Source organism: Polistes canadensis, unplaced genomic scaffold (assembly GCF_001313835.1).
Source record: "Polistes canadensis isolate GaletaPanama2010 unplaced genomic scaffold, ASM131383v1 scaffold_50, whole genome shotgun sequence".
In the NCBI taxonomy this organism is placed as follows: Eukaryota; Metazoa; Arthropoda; class Insecta; order Hymenoptera; family Vespidae; genus Polistes; species Polistes canadensis.
The window spans coordinates 160144-183932 of record NW_014569597.1 but is presented as its reverse complement, the minus strand read 5'-3'; the positions used below and the strand labels follow the sequence as shown (position 1 = coordinate 183932).

At 30.2% G+C, this 23789-nt stretch overlaps 4 protein-coding genes across 10 annotated transcripts; 1 reads left to right on the top strand and 3 right to left on the bottom strand.

Annotated features, from left to right (window-relative positions):
- Positions 1–3549, bottom strand: LOC106785420 (GPI ethanolamine phosphate transferase 1-like). Its single transcript, XM_014745865.1, has 7 exons — positions 3304–3549; positions 2959–3179; positions 2659–2878; positions 2283–2568; positions 1699–2143; positions 1242–1578; positions 1–1164 (listed from the first exon to the last, which is right to left on the bottom strand). Exons 1-7 carry the CDS (start codon positions 3474–3476, stop codon positions 756–758), a joined length of 2091 nt encoding a protein of 696 aa, XP_014601351.1. The 5' UTR covers positions 3477–3549; the 3' UTR covers positions 1–755.
- A 1178-nt stretch (positions 3550–4727) lies between these two features.
- Positions 4728–6563, bottom strand: LOC106785421 (eukaryotic translation initiation factor 3 subunit K). Of its 2 annotated transcripts, none has more exons than XM_014745867.1 (4): positions 6363–6563; positions 5323–5542; positions 5008–5227; positions 4728–4922 (listed from the first exon to the last, which is right to left on the bottom strand). In XM_014745867.1, the coding sequence occupies exons 1-4, from the start codon at positions 6380–6382 to the stop codon at positions 4765–4767; spliced, it is 618 nt and encodes a 205-aa protein (XP_014601353.1). In that variant the 5' UTR covers positions 6383–6563; the 3' UTR covers positions 4728–4764. The 2 variants fall into 2 exon arrangements, with proteins under 2 accessions (XP_014601353.1, XP_014601352.1); XM_014745866.1 differs by lacking the exon at positions 6363–6563 and adding an exon at positions 5649–6060.
- Positions 6564–6930: 367 nt separating this feature from the next.
- Positions 6931–19573, top strand: LOC106785417 (multiple epidermal growth factor-like domains protein 8). 6 transcript variants are annotated; one of them, XM_014745851.1, is made up of 26 exons: positions 6931–7002; positions 7444–7763; positions 7865–8028; positions 8101–8378; positions 8462–8646; positions 8753–9122; positions 9231–9472; positions 9547–9780; positions 9857–10144; positions 10224–10361; positions 10448–10692; positions 10788–11405; positions 11490–14384; positions 14489–14913; positions 15014–15357; positions 15442–15650; positions 15732–16011; positions 16103–16334; positions 16410–16442; positions 16527–16842; positions 16927–17102; positions 17181–17434; positions 17536–17580; positions 17667–17854; positions 17956–18825; positions 19014–19573. In XM_014745851.1, exons 2-25 carry the CDS (start codon positions 7559–7561, stop codon positions 18817–18819), a joined length of 9228 nt encoding a protein of 3075 aa, XP_014601337.1. In that variant the 5' UTR covers positions 6931–7002; positions 7444–7558; the 3' UTR covers positions 18820–18825; positions 19014–19573. The 6 variants fall into 6 exon arrangements, with proteins under 6 accessions (XP_014601337.1, XP_014601339.1, XP_014601338.1 ...); XM_014745853.1 differs by lacking the exon at positions 19014–19573 and having other exon boundaries at positions 16136–16334; positions 17956–18943; XM_014745852.1 differs by lacking the exon at positions 19014–19573 and having other exon boundaries at positions 16413–16442; positions 17956–18943.
- Positions 18707–23281, bottom strand: LOC106785419 (mitochondrial tRNA-specific 2-thiouridylase 1). Its single transcript, XM_014745864.1, has 9 exons — positions 23078–23281; positions 22399–22560; positions 22164–22329; positions 21898–22082; positions 21562–21788; positions 21292–21459; positions 20991–21218; positions 20824–20908; positions 18707–18792 (listed from the first exon to the last, which is right to left on the bottom strand). Exons 2-9 carry the CDS (start codon positions 22472–22474, stop codon positions 18776–18778), a joined length of 1152 nt encoding a protein of 383 aa, XP_014601350.1. The 5' UTR covers positions 22475–22560; positions 23078–23281; the 3' UTR covers positions 18707–18775.
- Positions 23282–23789: the final 508 nt, after the last annotated feature.

Below are 23789 nucleotides of genomic sequence, written 5' to 3'. Positions count from 1 at the left end.
TGAAATTATTGTATGAAATATAATATAACGATCTTATGCTTGTATATATATAAATCAATAAATATCTTTTATAATTAATCAATAAATATATTTGTACTTATATATTTATTGAAGGACATGATACATTTTAATTATTAATGCTTCGTAATAAGAACTATATGAGAAAATTTCTATGTATCAATAGTATAGTTACATTGGGTTATATTCATTATTTTCTACCAAAATATTTCACATATTTATACAATATGTTTTTTTTCTGACAACAAATGTTCAAATAGATTTATATTGAACTTCATTAAAGGGTAAGAAAAATAATGAAGAATTAGTAAAATGGATGGTAAAGTTATTGCGATTGTAAATCTACTAATAGCACTACCAATCTCTAACCAACTACCATACGGATTAACATAGTACATGAGAGGCAAGGACAAACAATCTCCTAAAAAAAGAACTGCTAAGAGGGCTACTCTTGATCCAAGAATATGACTTACACACCCTATCAATATTAAAGGAATATTTAGCTTAAAAAGTATCAATGAGCACATAATAAATGGAGAAAAAATAGTAATAAAATGTTGTGTCCAAAGAGGATCAAATGAGCTTATGCTTGCCATGTTTCCTGTTCCAAAAAAACATAGTAGTGTATAAAACATCTAAATAGTGTAATTAAGGAATACTATAGAAAACCATTACTTAATAACTAATTTACACATAAATATATTAGACATATTCATGTAATATATTACGGAAATATCTTAAACGATGAAGAAAAAGGATACAAAAAATGCTGCTTTAATGAAATCTCTGGTACTTAAAACATTATCAGTCATTTCATCAAATTTATCTTGGATAAATAAAGGCCAATGAAGTAAATGCGTTGCAAGTATTAAGAAAAATAAAGGTTCATAAGATGCAGATAACAAGGACAGAGGGCAGAAAAGACCAATTGTGATTCCTTCTATCCTATTCTTTACATTAACAGTGTAAGTCCAGATAAATAATGGCGCACTTACTAAAATTATCCAAGATATCCAATATCGACCATCTATTAATTTTAAATATATCAGTCCTGTTATTATTAATCTTACTATCTCAATTGCTTTATATTTTAGTTGATGCTTCATGAAAAAAACCTTGCATATCATAATACATATACCAATAGAACTAAAATAAAAAAAATAAAAATTAATTTTTTATTTATAAATATGAAAATATGAAAATGTTTACTATCCATAACTCACACTATATAAATTCGAGGATAGGGTTCTACTATTGGCAATAAAGGAAATATGGCCAAAGCTAGTCCTGACCATAATAACATATTATGTGTCTTTGTCAATATTATTTTTTGCATTAGAACAATGAACAACATTCCTGCACTGAGAACAGTTCTATATGTCAATCCCATGAACATAATAAATAACAAAAAAATAGTTCCCCCTATTTCTATGAAAAAGTTTTTAACATTTTGTTTCTTTAATTTGGGAACGTATTGGATCATATTTATACCTGCTAACCAAAGAGAAATGGCAGTAAATAATCCATAGGATAACTGTCTCAAATTATACCCACTGCTTCCTGAAAAATAAAAAATTGAACTAAAAAATGCATTTTCTTAAGATCTATCTTATGTTTATGTTACTAGTATTGAAAATATATTTTAAATAATTTAAATGATATATAATATGTATCATATACCTATATATCTGATGATCAATACAATCAATGAGATTACAAATATTATATCGAGTAATAATAATAATGAAAGTTTTATTTCTTGGCGTGGTATTCCAACTATCTTAAGAAATAGTAATATTATCCAACCAATCCACATAAATGTCATATACATCAAAAAACGATTTCTTTGATATTGTTTAAAATAATATAAATATTCTTTGGCTAATTTTATTGCTTCTTCTGCTTTTTTAATTCCTTCCATTATCTTTCCATTACTGATATATTGATTAATTTCCCAAATATATTTATTAAGCGTAAGTTCTCGCCAATCCATGAAATCATCACCAATTCCACAATGAAGTATACGATTTTCTATTACTTGATATGATAATTGTTTTAAATTATTAAGTAAAGCTTGCGCACTATATACATCATTGTTTCTCAAGTATTCTTTTCGTAATACACCCTAATAAAGATATATACAAATATTCCATATAAAAATGTAATAAAATACATTTATGCTTAAAGTTATTTCGTAAGTAATATTTCTGAAAATAACTTCAAAAGAAAAACAACGTTTTATATGGTATAATGATAGGACTAACTTCATTGTTAGTTGGTAAAGGACTGCCTATAAGTGTTGAAATTAAAGGAGTTATATCTGCCTGATCTACATCGTAACGAGCTCCGGTAGAATTTACACCTGCACCCCAAGCAATCAATGGCGTCTCTGTTTCATCTGTAGATCCACTTCCATGCGAACCCCAATCGGTCATTCCATGATCAGCTGTGAAGATATATGCTGTACTTCTATCATCAAAAATTTGTTCTGTTTTTTGTACTATTTCCTTTATTCTTTGATCAATATACTTCAGGTTTTCAATATATTTTCTAAATGAAAATGAATCAATTAATAACAATATATATTTTAAAAACTAATATATATTTAATCTTTTTAATTATATTTCGTTTGTCATGTACCTTGATTGAGGTTTATACGAATGACCTATAGTATCACAACCAAGAAGATGAAGAAAAAAAATAATACCATCCATGTGTTTCGCTGCATGTGACTTTTTGTCAAGCCAATCTAAATATTTATCGAATACCCATGAATCTAGACGTAACATATTATTTTGTAAGCCATCAAAATCTTGCCACTCTGAAGGATAACTTTCGCCATGTATGGTTTCTTTATTAGCTGATTATAGATAATATTAAATAATTATTAGACATAAAAATATATTTTTGCTAAGTAGATTGTATTTAGATTTGAATTACTTTTTGTAAATAAAGGTATAATGTCAGGACTCCCCCATGCCCATGTTGATTTACTTTGATTGAAGACCGAATCAAAATCTATAGGATTTTCTTTCCATCCTTTGAAAATTGCACTTGGATCTTCATAAAGTCCTGCAGCAATTGCTACGTTACCTGGTCTTGATTCTGTAGGAACACGAGTATGCGAAATACCCCAAACACCTTTGTACCGGGTGACATTTCTAATTTATAATATATGTCATTATTATATTTAAATAGTTCAACCATTGCTTTTATTTAATTTGTATAAATCTTATAAAATGTATAGGAAAGTGTATATATATATATATATATTAAAATATTTACTTTAGATATGGAGGAAGATTTTCTATAAAGGTACGATATCTCAGACCATCAGCTACAAATAAAAGCAATCTTTTTGCAGGTGCATTTTGTAAAGCTGGTACAACAGGCAACCCTTGTATAATTGGTGAATGAAAATTGATATCCAATATACCCCATAAGAGTACAAAATGCATTATCAATGTCCACGAAACAAATATATATGTGCTATTTTTATTATAAGCATTTGAATAGCCATTTTTATTTCGATGTATAAATTCAAAAATATTAAAAAATTTAAATTTTAACATATTTTATTAGTTATTAGGTAGACGATTAATTAAAAATATCTATACATACATTATTTATTAAAATTTCAACATAATTAAATACTTTATTAGTTTACTTTCGTCTGTGTTAACGCGTTTATACAATTATTATAATTTCTTTAATAAAATTTTTCTATTAATTCATTTTTAGGTTAAAACTTATACATTCGAGTTTCAAAGCTATTTAATTTTGAATACTCACGTGGCAATAAGACATGCGCTTAAAAAACTATTTTCATCGATTTGTTTAAAGGGGGAGATAGGTGTAGGACGACGTTTTTACAGTGATTTTCATGAATTTTGTTAATACATAAAGAATTTATATAATTTATTGATATCGTGAGGTCATTTTACACATATATTTGAAAACATATTCTGAAATTTTCAAAGATTTTCCTCGAAAAGTAACGAAGATATCAGCTGCCGCGCATTCTGGATCGCAACCCGACTTAGCAGTATGTGTACACTTGGGTGGCAATTTTTTTTTTAAATTAATCGCATTAAGAATTTACTTTTTTTTATATGTGTCTCTTCTATGTGAATTTCACTAGCCACAAAAAATTGAATGTTAGTATTTTTAGAGGGGTGTAAACATGAAGCATGATTTTTAGCCATTTTTTCGTACCTTTTTTTATAATAAAAAAAACTGTAAATAATGATACTGTTTAAAATTTTAATTCAAATAGAGCGTATTTATATAGAGAAACTACATGCCAAATTTCAAAATGATCAGTTGAAAACTTTTTAAGCGAGAGTGTACAGAAATTCTGAAAAAGTAGTTTTGAGGGAAACGCGTTTGAAAAAAAGCTCAATCGCTCTGTATTATATGCCACGCGCTCCGACACTTGAACTAGGGATGCTCACTTAATCGCTTATAACTTTTGAACGAATTACAATTTTTACTTGAAATTTTAGGAATATATTTTTGAATAGTTTTACAAGCGATCTATGAAAAAAAAAATGGAATTTTTTAAAGCCTCTACACCTATCTCCCCTCTTAAATTTTAGGGCGGTATACAAGTAATATACGTATTTTTAGTACATGAATGCTCAATAAAATAAATATAGTATTGATGTATTAATAAAAAGGGTAGAAGGAATTCATTCATTAAATATAGCAGTTAGATTTGAAAATGATATTTATTCATTAATGATTTTATAAACAAGCAGCCATTAATCCTGCAACATTTTCGAAATCAATTTTTTCAGTAATATTCTTTGTTTTTATATTTTCATCTTGATTAGCAATAAAGATAATTGATTTGCTTTCATCTTTCCAGCCATACTTTTTCACCCAGTGCTTCAATGTATTATCTACAATAAAAAATATGTTCCTTGTTAACTAACTACATGATTATCACTAATATTTAGAAATCTTAGATGTTCGAACAAAACTAACCATCTACTCCACCTAGAAGTTGTACAAGAAGTCCTTTATCTATTGTCTGGAAAGTTATTCCTACAACGTGACAAACAAATTTCCTTATAGAATCTTGAAATCCAACGATTCTATCACATAGATCTGACATCAACAAAACTTGATCCCAAAATTGTTCAAAATCACATTGTTCCAATATGTCTCCCAAATACATGATCTGATTAATCGGTTTTTCTTGCATCTATAAGAGATATTAATATATCAACTTAATAAAATCAGTTGGTGATAAAATATGATTATTTCTCACAAGAAAAAGAAAGGAAATGGAAAACTAACAATTGATTCGTTCAGAAGACATTTACATAGCACAAAATCAGTATGCGGAAGATTAGTTAAAGCTTTAAGTAATATCTGGCAAGTTATATCCATGTTGAAACGATTTGGATTCAATTGATATAATTTCAAAACTGCCAAATTAGGTTCCAAATCATAAACATTTTCTCTTGATTGAATCTCGACGTACTTCTCCAAAGTTGTTAGGTTATCTGGATTATATCTAAATAAAAAAAATTGTTAAACATTACTTAGAAATATGATTATAAATAGATGCACCAGTTACAATGTTTATTTAATTATTTACAATTTGTAATCTTTATCTGTACCTCTCAATGCCTTTGAGCATACCAGCTACAGTTTGTCTCATTGCCTCAGCCATTTTTAATAAATATACTTTTTAGTATATAATATATGAACACGCGTTCGTCACGTTTCTTACTAATTGGATTTAAATTTCCACCGATTTGAATCAAAAATTTAATCACAATTCAGATATAGAATTAAGTTGCGAATTATTTAAGCTAGTAAATATACTGGAAGCATGTGAAGTAACCTAACATTTAACATTGTTGTGTCTATTTAATGACCAACTATAGGCATAATTCTGAACTAATTTGATGTATCGAATGGCGTTTATCGATCATGTGAATATGTAGTTTAAAACTTTTGATTGATCATGATAATAAAACAGTTGAAAAAGTTCATTATAATAATTTTTTTAATGATAATTAGAAAAAACAAGTGATGTTTACATCTAAAGTGAAGAATTTCGTAAAATATTATAAAATTAGAAAAAATAGATAAATACGTCACTGCTATATCTATTCCTTGCATAAATGCGTATAGGGAGTTTAGGGAATATTTTCAAATAATTATTACAATTATTTAAGCAATTATATAATTTTACTGTTAAATGATAAAACATGGGAGGAAATTATTCGCTCGATATTGAAGAGAATAAAGAAGAAAAAATAGAACTTTGACATCATTTGCAGATGTATTATCCAGATAAAAAACGTTAGATATACTACTGTTCCTACCTTTTCACTGTAAAATACATGAAAGCGCGTCTATATCTTCATTCAATGGACAATTAGTATAATTTAAATACTTTGTCGAGGAAGGTTAAAAAAGGATACAAGTGTCAACAGGAGATGACAGGCGAAGCCATGATAGAAAACAGTTATGGTGCCGACAGAAGTGCGTGAAAATAAAGCAATTATATCGACGAATGTGCTTTTATATATATATACATATATGTACATATACTATATATGTATACATATATATATAATATATATATTACTTTCAAAATCAATTGGAAAAAGTAAATATCGTTGGTATACCATTTTAAACAAATTGACATAAAGAACAAACAACTGGTCGATGAAGAAAATAATGACCAGAGTCTTTTGTGTACATATATACAAATAATGTTTTGGTTCAATTAGAACATTTACAATTAATATATTCTTACATACTTTATATTTAAATCTCATAGAATCTTATTAATATACTTGTATTATACTGGAGTGAGTATACGTTATTTATTTGTATGTCAAATATTACTCCATGTATATTTCTTTTATCTTGTTTTTATAATTGCAGGTTAGATGAATTAAACAAACGTACCTTTTGCACCATGTGGATGAATGTTATAGATACAATAATGTTGCAATAGTAATTATATTTTATTTTATAATATGTTATATTTTCTCTTTTTCTTTCTCTCTAACTATCAGATATGTCATTAAATTAGATAGATCAGTAGATTAAATATTAAATTTAGTATCTAATTTATTGCAATTCTGTATAAAGCTAACAGTTACATATGTTATTTGTAAGTAGGACATTGTACCAAACTTCCATGTTATGTTTAAAGGCATTATTATTTAAAATCTGTGTATTTATATATTATGCACGTACATATGAAAAATTATTTTTTTCAAACGTATTATGTAACGCTTTTATAATACTCAGATTATTCAATTAAATGTCAATTCGCTATGAATGTTGGCATAAATATCATAAAATTACTTTTTAATAGTTAGATATAGAAATGTAAAAATGTGTTACAACTAGATAAAATAAATACTCTTACAATGCATTATTTTCTTACAGATAGAGTATTGTTATATAGAAGATATATAATTAATAACAATATAAAGAGCAATATCAAATTGATGTGGATCATGATTATTATTTTATTCACCAGTATTGAGGTGAATGAACTGTGATGGAGTGGATCAGTACTGCTACAATATATATTATAACATGGAGTTGTTTGATATGGGGTTTCCATTCAGTTCCCCAAGTACCTCCAAAACAAGTTCCATGCGATAAAACACGGAAGATATTCACAGAATCTTGGGGAATAATTAGCGATGGTCCTTTGGGTTCAAATTATACTCAAGATTCTCACTGCGAATGGCTTATTAAAGGTATTAAGAAATAATTACATTGATACTTGTTTATATATATATAATAGATGTTAATTTGTATTTATTTTATACAATTGATACAATTATGCATTATTTTGTAGCAAACAACAGTCATCAATTCATTACACTTAGTTTTCGTACAATGGGTACAGAATGTAGTTACGATTATGTATTTGTTTACGATGGAGATTCTTTTCATTCACCACTTTTGGGTAGTTTTAGTGGCAAAACAGAACCTCAGCAAGTGACATCATCATCTGGTTATGTAAGTAAACAAAAAAGAAGATTTATACAAAATAAATGTATTCTTAATTAACAATCTATTGCCATTTTGTAGATGTTAATATTACTATATAGTGATACAAATTATGTTCTGGATGGATTTCATGCTGAATTCTCAGTTATGGATTGTCCTAATAATTGTACAAATCATGGAAAATGTATTAATAATACTTGTTTTTGTGAAAATGATTGGGGTGGTAAAGATTGCTCTAGAGCTTTATGTCCAGATAATTGTAATAATAATGGCACATGCGAAATCAAACGTTGCCAATGTCACCAAAATTATTCTGGACAATCTTGTTCGTTGCATTCGACTCATCCAGAAGGAAACAGGTTTATATTTAATTGTAGTGTCCAACTGATAATACATATGTATATATGTATTAGTCTATAGATTAATGCTTTTTATTATTTAGATGGCATTGGCTGTCACATTCGGAAGGTGGCTTAAGACCACGCGCAGCTCATACAGCAGTTTATGTAAAGGAAATTGACTCTTTATACATATTTGGTGGCTATGATTTAAATTTTATACTCGGTGATTTAGAAGTTTATCGTTTTAGTACTAGCCAATGGGAAAATGAATATGGTATAATACTGGGTACGTACTAGCATCCAATTTTTATTTTTATTTATTTTTATTATGTTGTTTATTATTTAAGTATATTTTGTAATAACTTCTTTATTAAACTTTACTTCATTCGCAGAGGGAGCATCGTCCATGGAATATTTAGATCCTAGACTTCTTACGCATGAATTGGCACAAATAGATACAGACGCGGAAGAACGATATGGTCTCTCGACTAAATCGATTATTTGGAAGTTACTTAAAAGTATTGAAAATAATAATAATACATTAACTCTACATGATCGTGCAGCCTCTGAAGCAGGAACATACAGATGGAATAAGTTTAATAATAATTCTGATCACAGAGAACGCGAAAAAAGTAATCGAGAAGGCAATGTAAGCAGGATTGGTACGAGTAAAGTTAAAATTAGGAGGAATAATGATTTTGTAAAAGCACATTCAGGTGGTGGTCACGTACGATCTAGATATTCGCAAAGTATGTTGGAAAGGTAAAATGAAAACGTTAACATTATATGTTCGTATTTCATCTATTGCATATATAATTATTTTGTCCTTTCATTTTTTTTTTATTTTCTTCTTTCCTTATCTTTTCAAAGGTATCGCAGAGATTTTGAGGATATAAATTTATATAAAAAGCATCATATCTCTAGAATAGAACAGAATGATGATGCGAACTGGGAAAGACTAAGTACAAATGAAACCACAGAAGAAAACGCTTTTATCCAAGAATTTGAAGATGTTAAATTGATAACCGATGAAGAATATAGAGATTCTGGAAAACAAATTGAAGAAGTGAAGCCAAGTCCGCGATATGGTCATGCTGCATGCAAATATGAAGGTTAGTTATTACAGGAAATTGTTAATATGAATGAATTATTAATTAAAATAGGAAATAAATATTGCTGGTTACAGGAGGTCTTGTCATATATGGTGGTAAAATAGAGGATGGGTCTTTGTCAAATGAACTTTGGCATTATAATGTTAACACACGAATTTGGACATTGCGCGCTAGAAATTCTACGTTTTATCCACCTCGACTTACAAGACATACTCTTACATTGGTAAATGACTATATTTATCTGTTTGGTGGTAGTACAGTGGACGGAGAATTTTCATCTAGCCTGTACAAAATTAGATTGAACTTTTGTAAGTTAATGGTTTATATTTTTAATAAATTATTAGAAAGATGTAGAATTAATTCTAATCAATTTGCTTGTTTTAGCTGATTCTACATCAACGAGCGAAAAATGGCTAAAGGTACGCCCTCGTGGTGGAAAAGAATTAGATGTTCGTGTTGTTGCTCATTCAACTGTTTATCACAGTGCCACTAATTCTTTACTTGTTTATGGTGGAGTTGTAGCTAGCGTAGCACGGTTCAGTAAACTTTCAGATAGAATGTTTGTTTTCCAATTGGATCGAAAAGTTTGGTCTGAAATTCATTACCCAAGGGCACATTTACGAGATACTTATGTGCCTAGAGAGCGTGCGTTTCATACGTGTAATATAATCGGTAATAACATTTTCAATAATCTATAAAATTTTTCTAAATCAATACTTTTCAATATTATATTTGACATAAATTATTTCAGGTAATTATCTGGTTGTGTTTGGCGGATATTCTCATAGACACAACAAAGAAGAAATTTGTTACGACAACCAAATGTATCTTTATCATTTAGGTTGTCATACTTGGGTTAGTCATGACGTTTTAGGATTAAATGACAAAGGTATAATAAACGAATTTTAAATTACAAGTGTTATATATATTTAATATCTTTAGTTCATATAATATATATAAATTATAAATGTACAGATTCACGTTATCCCAAGCAACAAGGAGTCTTCGCACATGCTTCGGACGTACGCAATGGAAATACTTTGTTATTAGTTGGAGGCTATCATGGTAATGTAAATGCAGATTTGCTTGCTTATACTTTACCACCGATGCTTGCACCAGGAGATAATGATAATATAGAACCAGAACAGATTTGTGCAAAGCATAAAAGTTTCACGGAATGTGCTGCAAATCCAGAATGTGGGTGGTGCTCTGCAGATGAGGTATATTATTTTACGAATTTATTATTTTATTTTTTTAATATCATTCAAATTGATTTCTTAATATATTATTTATACTTTTAATTGAAATATTTGAGATATGCTATGGAAGAACCATTGGAAGTAATTGTACGACGAATCTTCAAACTACACGGTGTCCTGGCGTTTGTCCTGCTTTGGGCGATTGTCATTCTTGTTTAACTCATGGACAACCTGGTGGTGGTTGGGGTAAAACATCACGTGGTAGAAATTCGGTTTCTAATAAACTAAACCTTGGAACTTGTACATGGTGCGTTCAGAATGCACGGTGTCATCATAAAGATGATAATTATGGGGTTTGTGGTCTTCGAGACGACACTCCTTCGCAAATACCAGGTTGGTGGGGATCAAAGGGTACAGAAATTACACAAGTGGCAGAATGTCGGGAAATGGACAAAAGGCCAGGTTTAACATTTCTGAAATATAAGCCTCCAGTTAATTTTAGTCAACCTGATTCTGTAACCATAGTCAATGCCACTACTGTTGATTTCAATGTACCATCCATGCAAGGAGCAAAAACAGAATCAGCTTTGGGTGGAGAAATGATTGCTAGATTAACAGGTTTCTTGAGATTACCATCGTATTTTTGGCATAGCACGATTGAAAATTTGAAAATATGTGTTAGTTATAATAGTGCAACGCTTCATGTATCGCGAACTGATGATTCACAGAAATTGGTAAGTTAAATCATAATGTATATTATTATTGATGTAATATGCATGTAATGCATATAATGTACATGAAGTTTCTTACATTTTCAGGAATTAGTTGCAAATTTGACTGCTGAAACATCGCAATGCATTCCTACTAAATGGCCGGACGAGCAGCAAATGATATTACAACATGGACGTTATCTTCTTGATTTTGAATCCAAAAGAATGGTTACAACAAGTTACGCGTATGCCAGTAAGATGGAAATTACGCATAGTAAAAAAATGGAAAATCCTAAAGTTTTTACTTTCGAATATCTTGAACCATATCAAAATGGATCTTGTAATCAGTACAAGAATTGTCTTCATTGTTTGATAGATTCTTCGTGCGGTTGGTGTGATATTACCAACAAATGTCTTTCACGTTCCATTAACGAAACGGAAAGTTGTGCAACAGATGTAGAAATAGATGAAAATGACGATCCGATTCGTGAATGGCATTATTTAACTATCACTCCATCAGCTTGCTCAAATTGTTCTAATTATATTTCATGCGAATCATGTGTCGGTAGCACCTTATGCGAATGGTGGACGGAGGATGCTCGATGTGCAAGAATAGGTAGATTACCTAACGCTGTTGTTAGTATGGATCAATGCCCCATTCCTTGCAGACAGAGATCAAATTGTACGCAATGTTTGGACGAACGTGGAAGATGCGTATGGTGTGAAGCAACGCAAGAATGTTTTTCTTTTTCAGTATATACATCAGAGTATCAGTTCGGTTTGTGTAGAGAATGGATGGATCAAGCAGGTTTAATGGGAGTAACGTCTAGATCTGGTTCATCATTGACGAGTAATGATCAATGTAAAAGTTGTAGTCGACATACTAATTGTTCTAGCTGCTTACATTCGCTGAGCTGTGGCTGGTGTTATAGTTTAGAAAATCCAATTATGGGAGTTTGTGTACAGGGAGACTTTAATCGAGCTCACGTCAATTGTAGTTTAATTATGAACGAATATTTAAATACTACCCTTGAAGCCAACGAGTCAGGGTGGGCGTATGCTCAATGCCCAGATGTAGACGAATGTGATTTAGGTCTACACGATTGTCATCCTTATGCAGTTTGTACTAATACACATGGTAGCTACAGTTGTCAATGTAAACGAGGCTTCAATGGAGATGGCAAAGAAAATTGTACAAAAACATGTTATGAAAAATGTATTAATGGATATTGCAGCGAGGCACCTGATTATAAATGTGAATGCAATCTTGGATGGACTGGACCAGATTGTAGAACAACTTGTGGTTGCTACAATCATTCGACTTGTTTTCAAGGGCCAGGTATATGCGATGAATGCCAAAATTGGACTACTGGTGAATTTTGCGAAAAATGTAAAGCGGGTAGTTATGGCAATGCCACGACGATAATGGGTTGTAAGAGATGTAACTGTAATGAACACGGAGATAAGGATCTAGATATTTGTGATCGACAAACAGGCACTTGCTTTTGTCGCGATAATACAGAAGGTGATATGTGTCAAAGATGTAAAAAAGGATATTATGGCGATCCAAAAAATGGAGGAATGTGTTATTACGGTTGTATGTCTAGAGGAATGTTAAGTGGAGAAGGGAAAGGTAAACAAGGCCTTGGTAGTAGACATTCGCAAATGTCCCCATGGGAAAGTCATTTTGGCGAGTCATTAACAAGGGAATGCTTGTGGATTGTTAGTCCAAATAACGATCTCTCAACTGATACAATTCCTGGTATACAAAGTGTTATTCAATTTACGATACAAGATGACATCAATGTCAATTGTGAAGAAAACAATGTCTATGTATACGATGGACTTCCCGAATTTGTTTCATCTTCCAATAATCATCAAAATCAATTGGTTGGAGTATATTGCACTAAAAGTACGAATTATCCTGTAACAGTAGAAGCTAAATCTGGATTTCTTACCGTTTACTACAAACAGTTGGACGAAGTTGAAGGATTTAATGCAAGCTATATCGTAATGACGTGTGACAATTGCCCTAAAAATCGAGTCTGTAGAAATAATAATTGCTTGTGCAAACCTGGTTTCGTTGGTATCGATTGTAACATAGAAATATGTCCAAATAATTGTACTTCATTGAAAAAACAAGGAATCTGTGACAAAGGATACGGTCGTTGCGTTTGTTCGTCTGGTTTTGGTGGAACTGATTGTTCGATTAAAATTAAAGAACATCAACTGGTTTTCACGGAATTATTTAATTCCGAATATCTTGCTGATCATTTAGATCATTTAAGAAAAACCTTGCCACGGTTCGGACATAGTTTAGTTGCTGATAGAAGGGGTAGTCTTTGGATGTTTGGTGGATACTCCCTTAGTCATGGACCATTGAATGACATTAGACTTTTTGATACTAAGAACAATACATGGATGCCTGTAACTGTAGAGTCTACACCAGAAGCATCGATGCCTCAAGGAAGATATTTCCATGCTGCTGAAATAGTTCATAGTAGGCAACAGATATACGTGTATGGAGGATTATCTATGAAAGACAAAGATATTTCAGGATTATCCAATAATACGTTGGATGACTTTTGGAAATTTAGTCTTCAAAATCAAAGATGGAGTCAAATAGTCCAAAATGAACTGAAAAGAGAACCACCACCTTTGGCAGGACATACATTAACTTTACGTAGAGATGGAGAATCCGAAAGTTTATTACTAATTGGTGGATTTAGTCCGAAATATGGCTATTTAGATACTGTATGGGAATTTAATTTAGAAACTGAAACTTGGGATACGATAAGTACAAGTGGAAATGGTCCTTTAGTAATTTATGGACATTCAACGGTATATCATAGTAAATCTGATAGCTTTTATGTATTTGGTGGATGCACGAGTAATATTAACAGAACCTTTCTTTTAAAAAAGCTTTATGCTTTAAATTATAGAAGTCGTAAATGGTCCGTTCTACCACCGTTTGAGGATGATTTCACCGATGGTAGCAGCTTAGTTAGTATTTATTATATTATTTCCATCTCTATACATAAAAATCATACAGTTTCAAACTTATCAAATAAAGTTGGAAAATATCTTTTACTTTTTATTCGTTACAGCCTCAAGCTAGATTTCTTCACTCGGCTGTTACAACCGAAGAATATATGGTAATATTTGGCGGTCGACAGAATCCTCGAAGTACTTCTGATTCTTTAATAGCATATAAATACTCGTGCAACTTGTGGATTCGATTACTGACAAATGATATGGAAATAATTGGTAATCCACCACCGCCATCATACGCGCATGCTATGACACACGCTGATCCAGAATCTAATGCTATTTATGTTGTTGGTGGTTTCGATGGTGGGATTAAGAGTCACGTTACTTTGATTAATATACCTGAAGACTTGTGCAATCTTTGGACAAACAAAGTTGCATGTAGAAAATATTTTGGTTGTTCCTTCTGTTCTGTTACTACAATTTTAGGGACTAATGCTTCCTTTTGTTTTTCCAATGAAGTATCACTTAACAGAGGCGACAAGTAAGTATTTTTTTCTTTTCCTTCTTTTTTATAAATAAATATTATTTATTACAATAAACTTGATCACAAAACCTTCTCCCTCTTCGCTTTTTGATTTTAGATGTGATATTAATGTGACTCAAGCGCAAAGATCAAATGGAGTATTTTGCAATTCTGATTGGATGACTAGTAGGAAATGTCAGAACTTTAAAACTTGCACAGAATGTTTAGCTGAATGGCCGTATTATAAAAATAATGAAGCTATTTGTAAATGGTGCACTAATTGTCCACATGGTAAATGTATACCACATGAAAAAATTTGCGACGAGCAAAACAAGTGCAATGTTAGACAAATTTCGATAGATGACGTTAAACAATGCAGTGAATTGCAATGCTCAGCTAATGATTGTGAGAAATGTAATACCCTTGGAAATTGTGTATGGACTAGACAAGTATTAAAAACTTGTAAGTAGTATGGCATGATTTAGGATTTCATCATAATTCTCGCTACTATTATATTATATTATAGAGAATATTATTATTTTTTAGCTGAGTTGGGAGTTGAAAAAGTGACAGGTGAGCCGATATACAATTGGAATTGCGTACCGGCAGATATCTTTGAAAAATCAAATATAAAAATGATCAACACTCAGTGTGAAAAAAGATGTGCAGAACACAAAGACTGTAGAAGTTGTTTGAAAGAAACAGAAGCTGATGGAGGTTGGAAACAATGTAGATGGTCCACACAACTTAACGAAGTTTGTATCATATAAAATATAATTGATATTGTTTATTAATATTAAATATAAATAAAATATTCTCTCTTTCTCTCATTGCAGTGTATTTCACCGTCGTATCAACCACTTTATTGTGCTGGTGGAGTGTGTGGCTTAGTATTACGCAATTCAGACATAGATCATTGTCCAGAACCATGTTCAGTTTTTATGCAATGTAGTACATGCTTAAAACATTCCCATTGTGGTTGGTGTTCTATGGATTCTGCTAATATAACTGGACAAGGTATTTGTACGGAAGGATCTTTAGAAGCACCTACAGAACATCCAGCAGGTGGAACTTGCGAAATGATTTATTACGAACAGTTCTCTCATACTGAGCCACGTAAGGGATTTCTTGAACATTAATGAATTATAGAAACATTATGAAAGAACTACTGCATGTTATTGTTATAGTTTTATTTTCATACTTACAGCAATTTTAACTACTTTATTTCCACATCACTTAGAATTTGTATCTCAGGACAGTGTTACGATGACTTTGTCTAATTTTTTGATGGAATCACCATTTTCTTGGCATTATGTGCGTTGTCCGATGGAGAATGAATGTTTAAATGGTCATCATACATGTTCACCGAAAAGTGAAAAATGTTTTAACTTGGATGAGGGATTTGAATGCATGTGTGGCGACGGATATAAGACAGAAATGTAATTTCTCTTCAAATAATGTATATACATATATATAGAGATATAAATATTATATAAAATTATTCTTTTCTGCAGCAGCAGCACATGGTCATTTAATGAGCCGGGAAGGTAAATATCACACATTTTTTTTCCAATGACAAATAATTGATTTCAATAAGAAAGAAATTGTTAAATGCAATATTTTTGTTTTAGGAAAATTTGTGTGCCAACATGTACTCAAGGTTGCGTACGAGGTACATGCATCGAACCAAACATTTGTCGTTGTGATTTTGGTTACGTGGGAGCTAATTGTTCCATTCAATGTCAATGCAATGGTCATAGTAATTGTGCAGGACCAGACAAATTAGATGTATGTTTAGAGTGCCATAATAATACGATGGGACCTCAATGCAGTAAATGCTTGCCTCTGTACGTTGGAAATCCTGCAGACAATGGACAATGTATACCATGCTTGGAATATTGTAATGGACATACACGTATATGTATTAATGAAAGCATGACTGTTCCGGTAATATTTAAATAGATGAAACAAAATTCATCATATTATAGAATAAAGTTTCAATTTGATTTTCTTCTTATCTCTCTTTTTTAGAATCCTAATTCTGTTGACAAAATGTCCATAGAACTATTGAAAAGACAATTGGGAGAAGGTCCTATAGCAACAGCTAAATGTGTAAATTGTGGGAACAATACAAAGGGGGATAAATGTGGAGAATGTATGGTGGGTTATTTTAGAGGAACAGAAGATCTACGCGATGTTTGTCGTCCGTAAGTATTTAACTTAATAATATTAAATAATAGAAGAATAATTCAGTAAATAAAAGAGACCATTTATTTGATATGTAGTTGCGAATGTCATGGTCATGGATTTACTTGTGACCCAGTGACAGGCGAAAAATGTAATTGTGGTAATAATACAGAGAGCGAACCATCATGCACTAGCGGCCCTATAAAAGCTACAAATATGGGTGGTACGCCATGTTGGATGGTTCAGTGCAGTAAGTGTAGAGAAAACTATGCAGGAACACCAACTATGGGCCATCAATGTTATAAAACTGTTACGGTTGATAACAAAATGTGCTTTGACTCCAAATTAATAGGTAAGTTTAATTTAACCGTATGAACAGTAATTATACACGTTTTAATATAGTACTTGCACTTTATACTTTTTATCGCGTTCCACATTTAAACTTTGATAAAGTATTATTCTTGTTGCAACTTTCTGTTCTGTCTGGAGGATTGTATGGTTTGTACACCTCCAACTATGAATTATCTATTTCATATTGCCATCTTTTTATCATCAAATGTAAATTCTTATACATTTAATTTTAGATGAGTGCAAGATGAAACCGAAACCATTGAATCCTGGACAAACTGTATTTTATATGGTACAACCACGATTTATGAATGTAGATATTAGAGTAATGGTTGACGTTACGCAAGGTGCCTTGGATCTTTTTTTGAGTCCTCGCGATGACTCATTCGTTGTTACATTAAATTCCTCCACAGGTTATCAAGATGTAAGTCCATTTAATTTTTTCGATTGCCTCGAAAAAAAAAAATTAAAATTTTTACGTTGTAATTTTATACGTTTATTATAGAAACAATATTCTTGCTTTAGGTTGAATTGGATAGCAGATTTAAATGTATATATAAGTGCAAAGATCATCATGATTCGTGGTTAGAAGATTCACAACAACGTAGTAAAATTAGGATCGTGGAGTTTCATTCACGCAATCCTTTTTCTTCTTCAAGTAATAATAGTACTGCAGAACCAAGTTTGACTTCTACTGGTCTTCACTATATAGTGATAGAACAATCCGCAGATAAATTTGCTACATTCAAGACAATCGATAAAAGCAATACATTTTTAATTATCAGGAATCTGACAAATCGATTAGTCCTAACACTACCACAAGATAAACATGAACTTGGTCAAACTAAATTTCATATTGCTTTAAGAGCAATCGATACATATAATTCAGATGCTAGCAGTAGAGCTGCATACGGGATGATCTTTTTTCGGCAAGATCAATTACACATTGATCTTTTCGTTTTCTTCTCCGTTTTCTTTTCTTGCTTCTTTCTTTTTTTGGCTGCTTGTGTTGTAGCTTGGAAAACTAAACAGGCAGCTGATGTACGTAGAGCACGGAGAAGACACGTCGTGGAAATGTTACATATGGCTAATAGGCCATTTGCTACAGTGACCATCCTTTATGACCGAGATGGGAACAATTGTAGTCCAAGCTCGCCGCAACGCAAAAATAGACGTAACAGAGCTATAAGTTTTCACAATGATGTCAGGCCAGTTGCAGTAGAACCGACTGATGATGGTGTTGCAGCTGTAGCTACAGTTTTCATCAAACTACCCGGTGGACAACAAGCTCCTGTTAAATTAGCTCTTGGTAGCTCATTAATACTTCTAACCAGGGTCTATCCGGTTAATAGCAGAGTGTTCCTAAGGCGCAGAAACAGTCATGCATAAAGTCAGGTTAGTATGATTATGTATTATAAATTAATGCTTCTGTAATATTCACGTAATAACTTGTTTTCATCGCGACGGATTATTTTTCTTAGATATTATTAAAAATCTCGTTAACTGATTCTAATACATCATTTTATTATGTATTTGAATCAAAACTATTTTCGTTTTTTAATTTTATGTTTATTTTCATTTAGACAACATTTCAAGCATTCATGAATAAGAATCTATCTTAACGAATGAGCTCTAATATTGTATAATAATATATAAAAAATATATATATATATATATATATATATGAGCGGGAAGGAACTAGAATATAATATATTGTCACACCATTCCAAACGGAGACTGTATCTTTGTATATAATATTGTATAATTATGTATTCATTCATGTTCAACACCTTCTTATAGAAATACATTTTACATTATGTGATATGTTTTAAATCGTATGCTCCTTGTCAATTGATATCGCGTAATTTTATGTTTTACTGTTATGTTCTTTTATCGGACTATTAAATGTCATTCTTTCTACAATAAATGAATAAACATATATAAATGTAAAAAAAATCAAGCAAGTAATAATAATTGCTGTCATTTAATTTGATCGCATAACTCGTTTAATATTGAAACATAAAAAAGAATAGAAACACATGTCTTAATAAATTAAATAAATTAGTTTATTTATATTCTTTATGCACCAGTGTCAAAAAATGCAAGATTTAAGTCAATATTTAAATCACATAATATAAAATTGTGCACGCAAAGATGTAGATACTTGAAAAATATTTCTGTGCCAAATTATAATTCGAATATTTCCAATTTTTTATATATCATAATTTATAATTACCAGAGTAAGTTATCATGATTAGCATTAAAATAACTAATTAAAATTTCTAATTTTATAAAAGAAAAAGTATTTATTTTATTGTTATAAATATGTATCTTTTAATAAGGCACATCATGTTTTCCAAAATAATTTGTATATATATATATATATATATACATATATATATTATAATGTAATTTTTTTTTAGAGGTATATAAGGATAATTGAATTTGCAATTTTTTTTTATTTTTATGGTTTAATAATAGAAAATGATAATGCTTAAATACAAATTTTACATAATATTACTTTGTATAGTAAAAATTACGAAATTGTAGATTTTTATTAAAGATGTATGATAAATATGAACAAACACATATGGAAATTCTTGATTTTTACTCATATTACTAAGATGAAATGTATAAAATCTAAAACCAACTCCATCTAAAAATAATAAGTCAGAATTATTATATTAATCAAAATATATACAAACAAAACATGAATGTGTTAACAATACAGCTGTATTGCTAATGAGAACTGATAAAATATTAGTAAGAGATATATTAGTACAGATATGTATAGCAAAGTATCTGCAATACATATGTAACTAACATATCACAAAATGAAAAAATGATTTTCTTTGTTATTAAAAATAATATTCTTTCGAGAATTATTAAATGGACAGGCGAATAATATAATATATATCTGATATGTTGATATGTTGAATCTCAATATCTGGTATTTTTCTATATCTTATTAACTTAGTTCTACATTACATTATATATTATTTGAATATTTTTAGAGTTTTTAATACATTTCTTTCGTAATTAATTAATTTCTGAGCTTTTTTCTTCTTTTTTGTTTTGTGTAAATGCACATGTGATGCTATATGTAAAATGTTTTATATAACATGTTTTAATAATTTAGATTTAGTAAGAAAAAAAAGAGAAAGACAAAGAAAGAAGAAAATTTATACTTGAATGTAGACAATGCATTTTATAATTAATGTTTGAAATATTGTATTACCTGCTAGACAGGAAAATAAAAATAAAGATTCTACCAAACAATGACTTATATATATATATATATATATATTTATTTAATAATATTAAATAATATATTTTATATATCCGCTCGACTATATGCTAGTTTCTCTATATTATTTTCTAATATATTTATACCTTGACCAAGTGCAAAATATGATGGACCAGGATATGTAATCTCAGCGCTACCCAAACATAATTGGCCAGAGTATAAAACAGCATACTAAACATAATAGTTGCCATTAATGCTATTTGAAAATAAATCATTTGTAATTTTTAAAATGATAATGATAGAGACAACTTACTTGTCCTATAGTAACAGCTCTTAAAGGTTTCGAAAGTTGAATAATCAAATGATTGCTTAATGTTTTAAATACATTACAAGCAATAAGTTGTTTTCTATGTTGAAAACGAAAATCGCAAATGAAAATATGTTCGCTATCTGTAAGCTCTGGTGGTTCATTAGCAATCCAATGTGGATTTTGAGTTACTAAAAGATCTGTATATAAAGCTGGATGATTTGTACCTTTGACCTAAATTAGATATTATGTATATACTCTATTAATATTTTGTATTTACTATAATAAATATAATATAAATACTTACTACAGTTATAATATTTGTTTGAAGGTTTTTCTGAAATACAAAATATGGATCTGTCAATCCAGAAATTTTACACCTCTGTCCAATGGTCCAATGATGGATACCTTGATGCTTTCCAACTACTTTACCATTATCTAAATCTACGAAATCTCCATCTTTGTTTTCTATATACTAGAAGAAAAATAGAAAATTGTTTAATTGTTCTGTTTATTATTATGTAGATTTAGCTTTTATTTGTAAAATATTCAATCGAATTTGAAATTATTTCTATACCTCAGAAATGAAATGTTGAAATTCACGCTTACCAACGAAGCATATACCCATGCTCTCTTTTTTTTCAGCTATTTCAATTAATCCAGCTTCTCTAGCAATTCTTTTTACGTCATTTTTTAAATATTCTCCAAGCGGAAACATACAATATCTTAATGATTGTTGCGAGACTTGAGATAAAAAAAAAGTTTGATCTTTATTAGGATCTAATGCTTTTAGCATAAGGACATCTAGAAAATATCACTGCAAATCAAATATGCACTTAAATATGAACATATATATATACACACTCATATTTACTTACTAAAAATACTTATATATCATAAATATGAAACTTACCAGTATGTGGTTTAAAATTTTCAAGATAAGATCCAAAACTAGTTCTTACATAATGTCCAGTTGCCACTGCATCTGCATGAAATTTAGTCTGTGCGAGATGAATAAAATGATCAAATTTGATATTCTTATTACATATAATGTCAGGATTTGGTGTAGAACCAGATTGATATTTCTCCAGAAGAGTGCTGTAGAAAATAAAAAGAATGCTCATTTGTAAGATCTACTAGATCTTATTATACGTACGTATTTCTTTTTATTAAACATACCTAAAAACATTATTCCAATACTCCTTGACAAAATTGACTTGAAATAATGGAATATTAAGTTTTTCACAAACTTTTTTGGCATCATTATAATCTTGTTCAGCAAGACATACTCCTTTTTCGTTTAATATATCCCAATTTTTCATAAAGACACCCGTAACGTTGAATCCTTGAAAAATTAATATACATTAATAATTTGACACAAGTGACATGAGTCTTGTGTTCAATAAATATTCACCTTTTTTTTTAAGTAACAATGCTGTCACAGAACTATCTACTCCTCCAGATATGCCCACAACAATATTTTTCAACATTTTTTATAATTATATATATCATATACATGTAATTTATTTCTGCCTTTATCAAATATTCCCTCAGTGGAATATTTTCATTTGCAATCCTAAGAAATATTAAATAACCTTATTAGAAACAAAATCATATATATAAATTGAAACAATTTTTTTTAAGGCAAACTAAACTATTCAATTCAATTAATTATATGTTAAAAGAGAGAGAGCAATTATGAATTATACTGAATATACAATATATTTAAAAGTACATACAGATGTATTTTATAATATTTTAATAAAATCGAAAAGGTATGAAAATAATCGAATAATCGAAAATAAGTCATATTATAATAATAATTTATTAGCCACAAATATATGGCAATAAATATATGCTAATAAATGGTATTCAAGAAATAATAATATTTATACAGAAAATATTTTTAAATATTCATCCATTTTATTTTGATCAAAGAGAAAATACGTCGATAAATGAAGTTCTTTACTAGCTTTCTTTTCATCTTTTCATCGAAACAAACAGTAAATCAAGTGGTAGTATTATGTTTAAAAGAACATAGAGAAATAAAAATGTGATACAATAATAGAACAACGTTCGATTTTGTATCATACCTATGTCTCTGTACTTGAATGTAATCTACTTCCTCTAATCGCTTTAATCGAGTCTAAGCAAATTAAAGGTTAGAATTTTACGGTGTGAACGTAGCGTTAATATCGGTACCATGTGGTACCAAGAGGTGCATACATCCGATAGGTGCCACTTTGCCGATCCTTATGGATAAAAAGAAGTCGAAGAAGAGATGGAGAGAGAAAGGGAGAGAGAGAGAGATAAAGAGTGAGAAAAGAGAGAGAGAAAGAGAAAGAAAAAGTGTGTGTGTGAGAGAGAGAGAGAGAGAGAGAGGAGAAAGAGGAGTCATAGGATGTAAGGGTAGAGAATGAAGTTGGAGGGAGGAAAGAGAAGATACAGGACATATAGCTTGTCGTTGGAGCGTTCAGCTGCATTCGCTTCATATTTTGAGACTTGCGCGCCATAAATCGACCTGCCAAAGCAGAATCGACCAATCAGAGTTCGGCTTTCTCGTCGAAGAACCAGTAAAGCTCGTTGACAGATACGCAACGCCTACTTCTACCGAGTCGTACACTTATCGTGGCAATCCACAGTTTAGAGATAGATACGACGTATTTGTTACTTAATATTAAGATTGAAAGACAAATTTTTCGCAATTAAACACGCATTTTTTCATAAACGCGCTTCATTTTTTATGAACGTACGGGGTTTTGCGCAGTTTTCATGACCCACATTAATATGGGGAGTTCGCTCGCT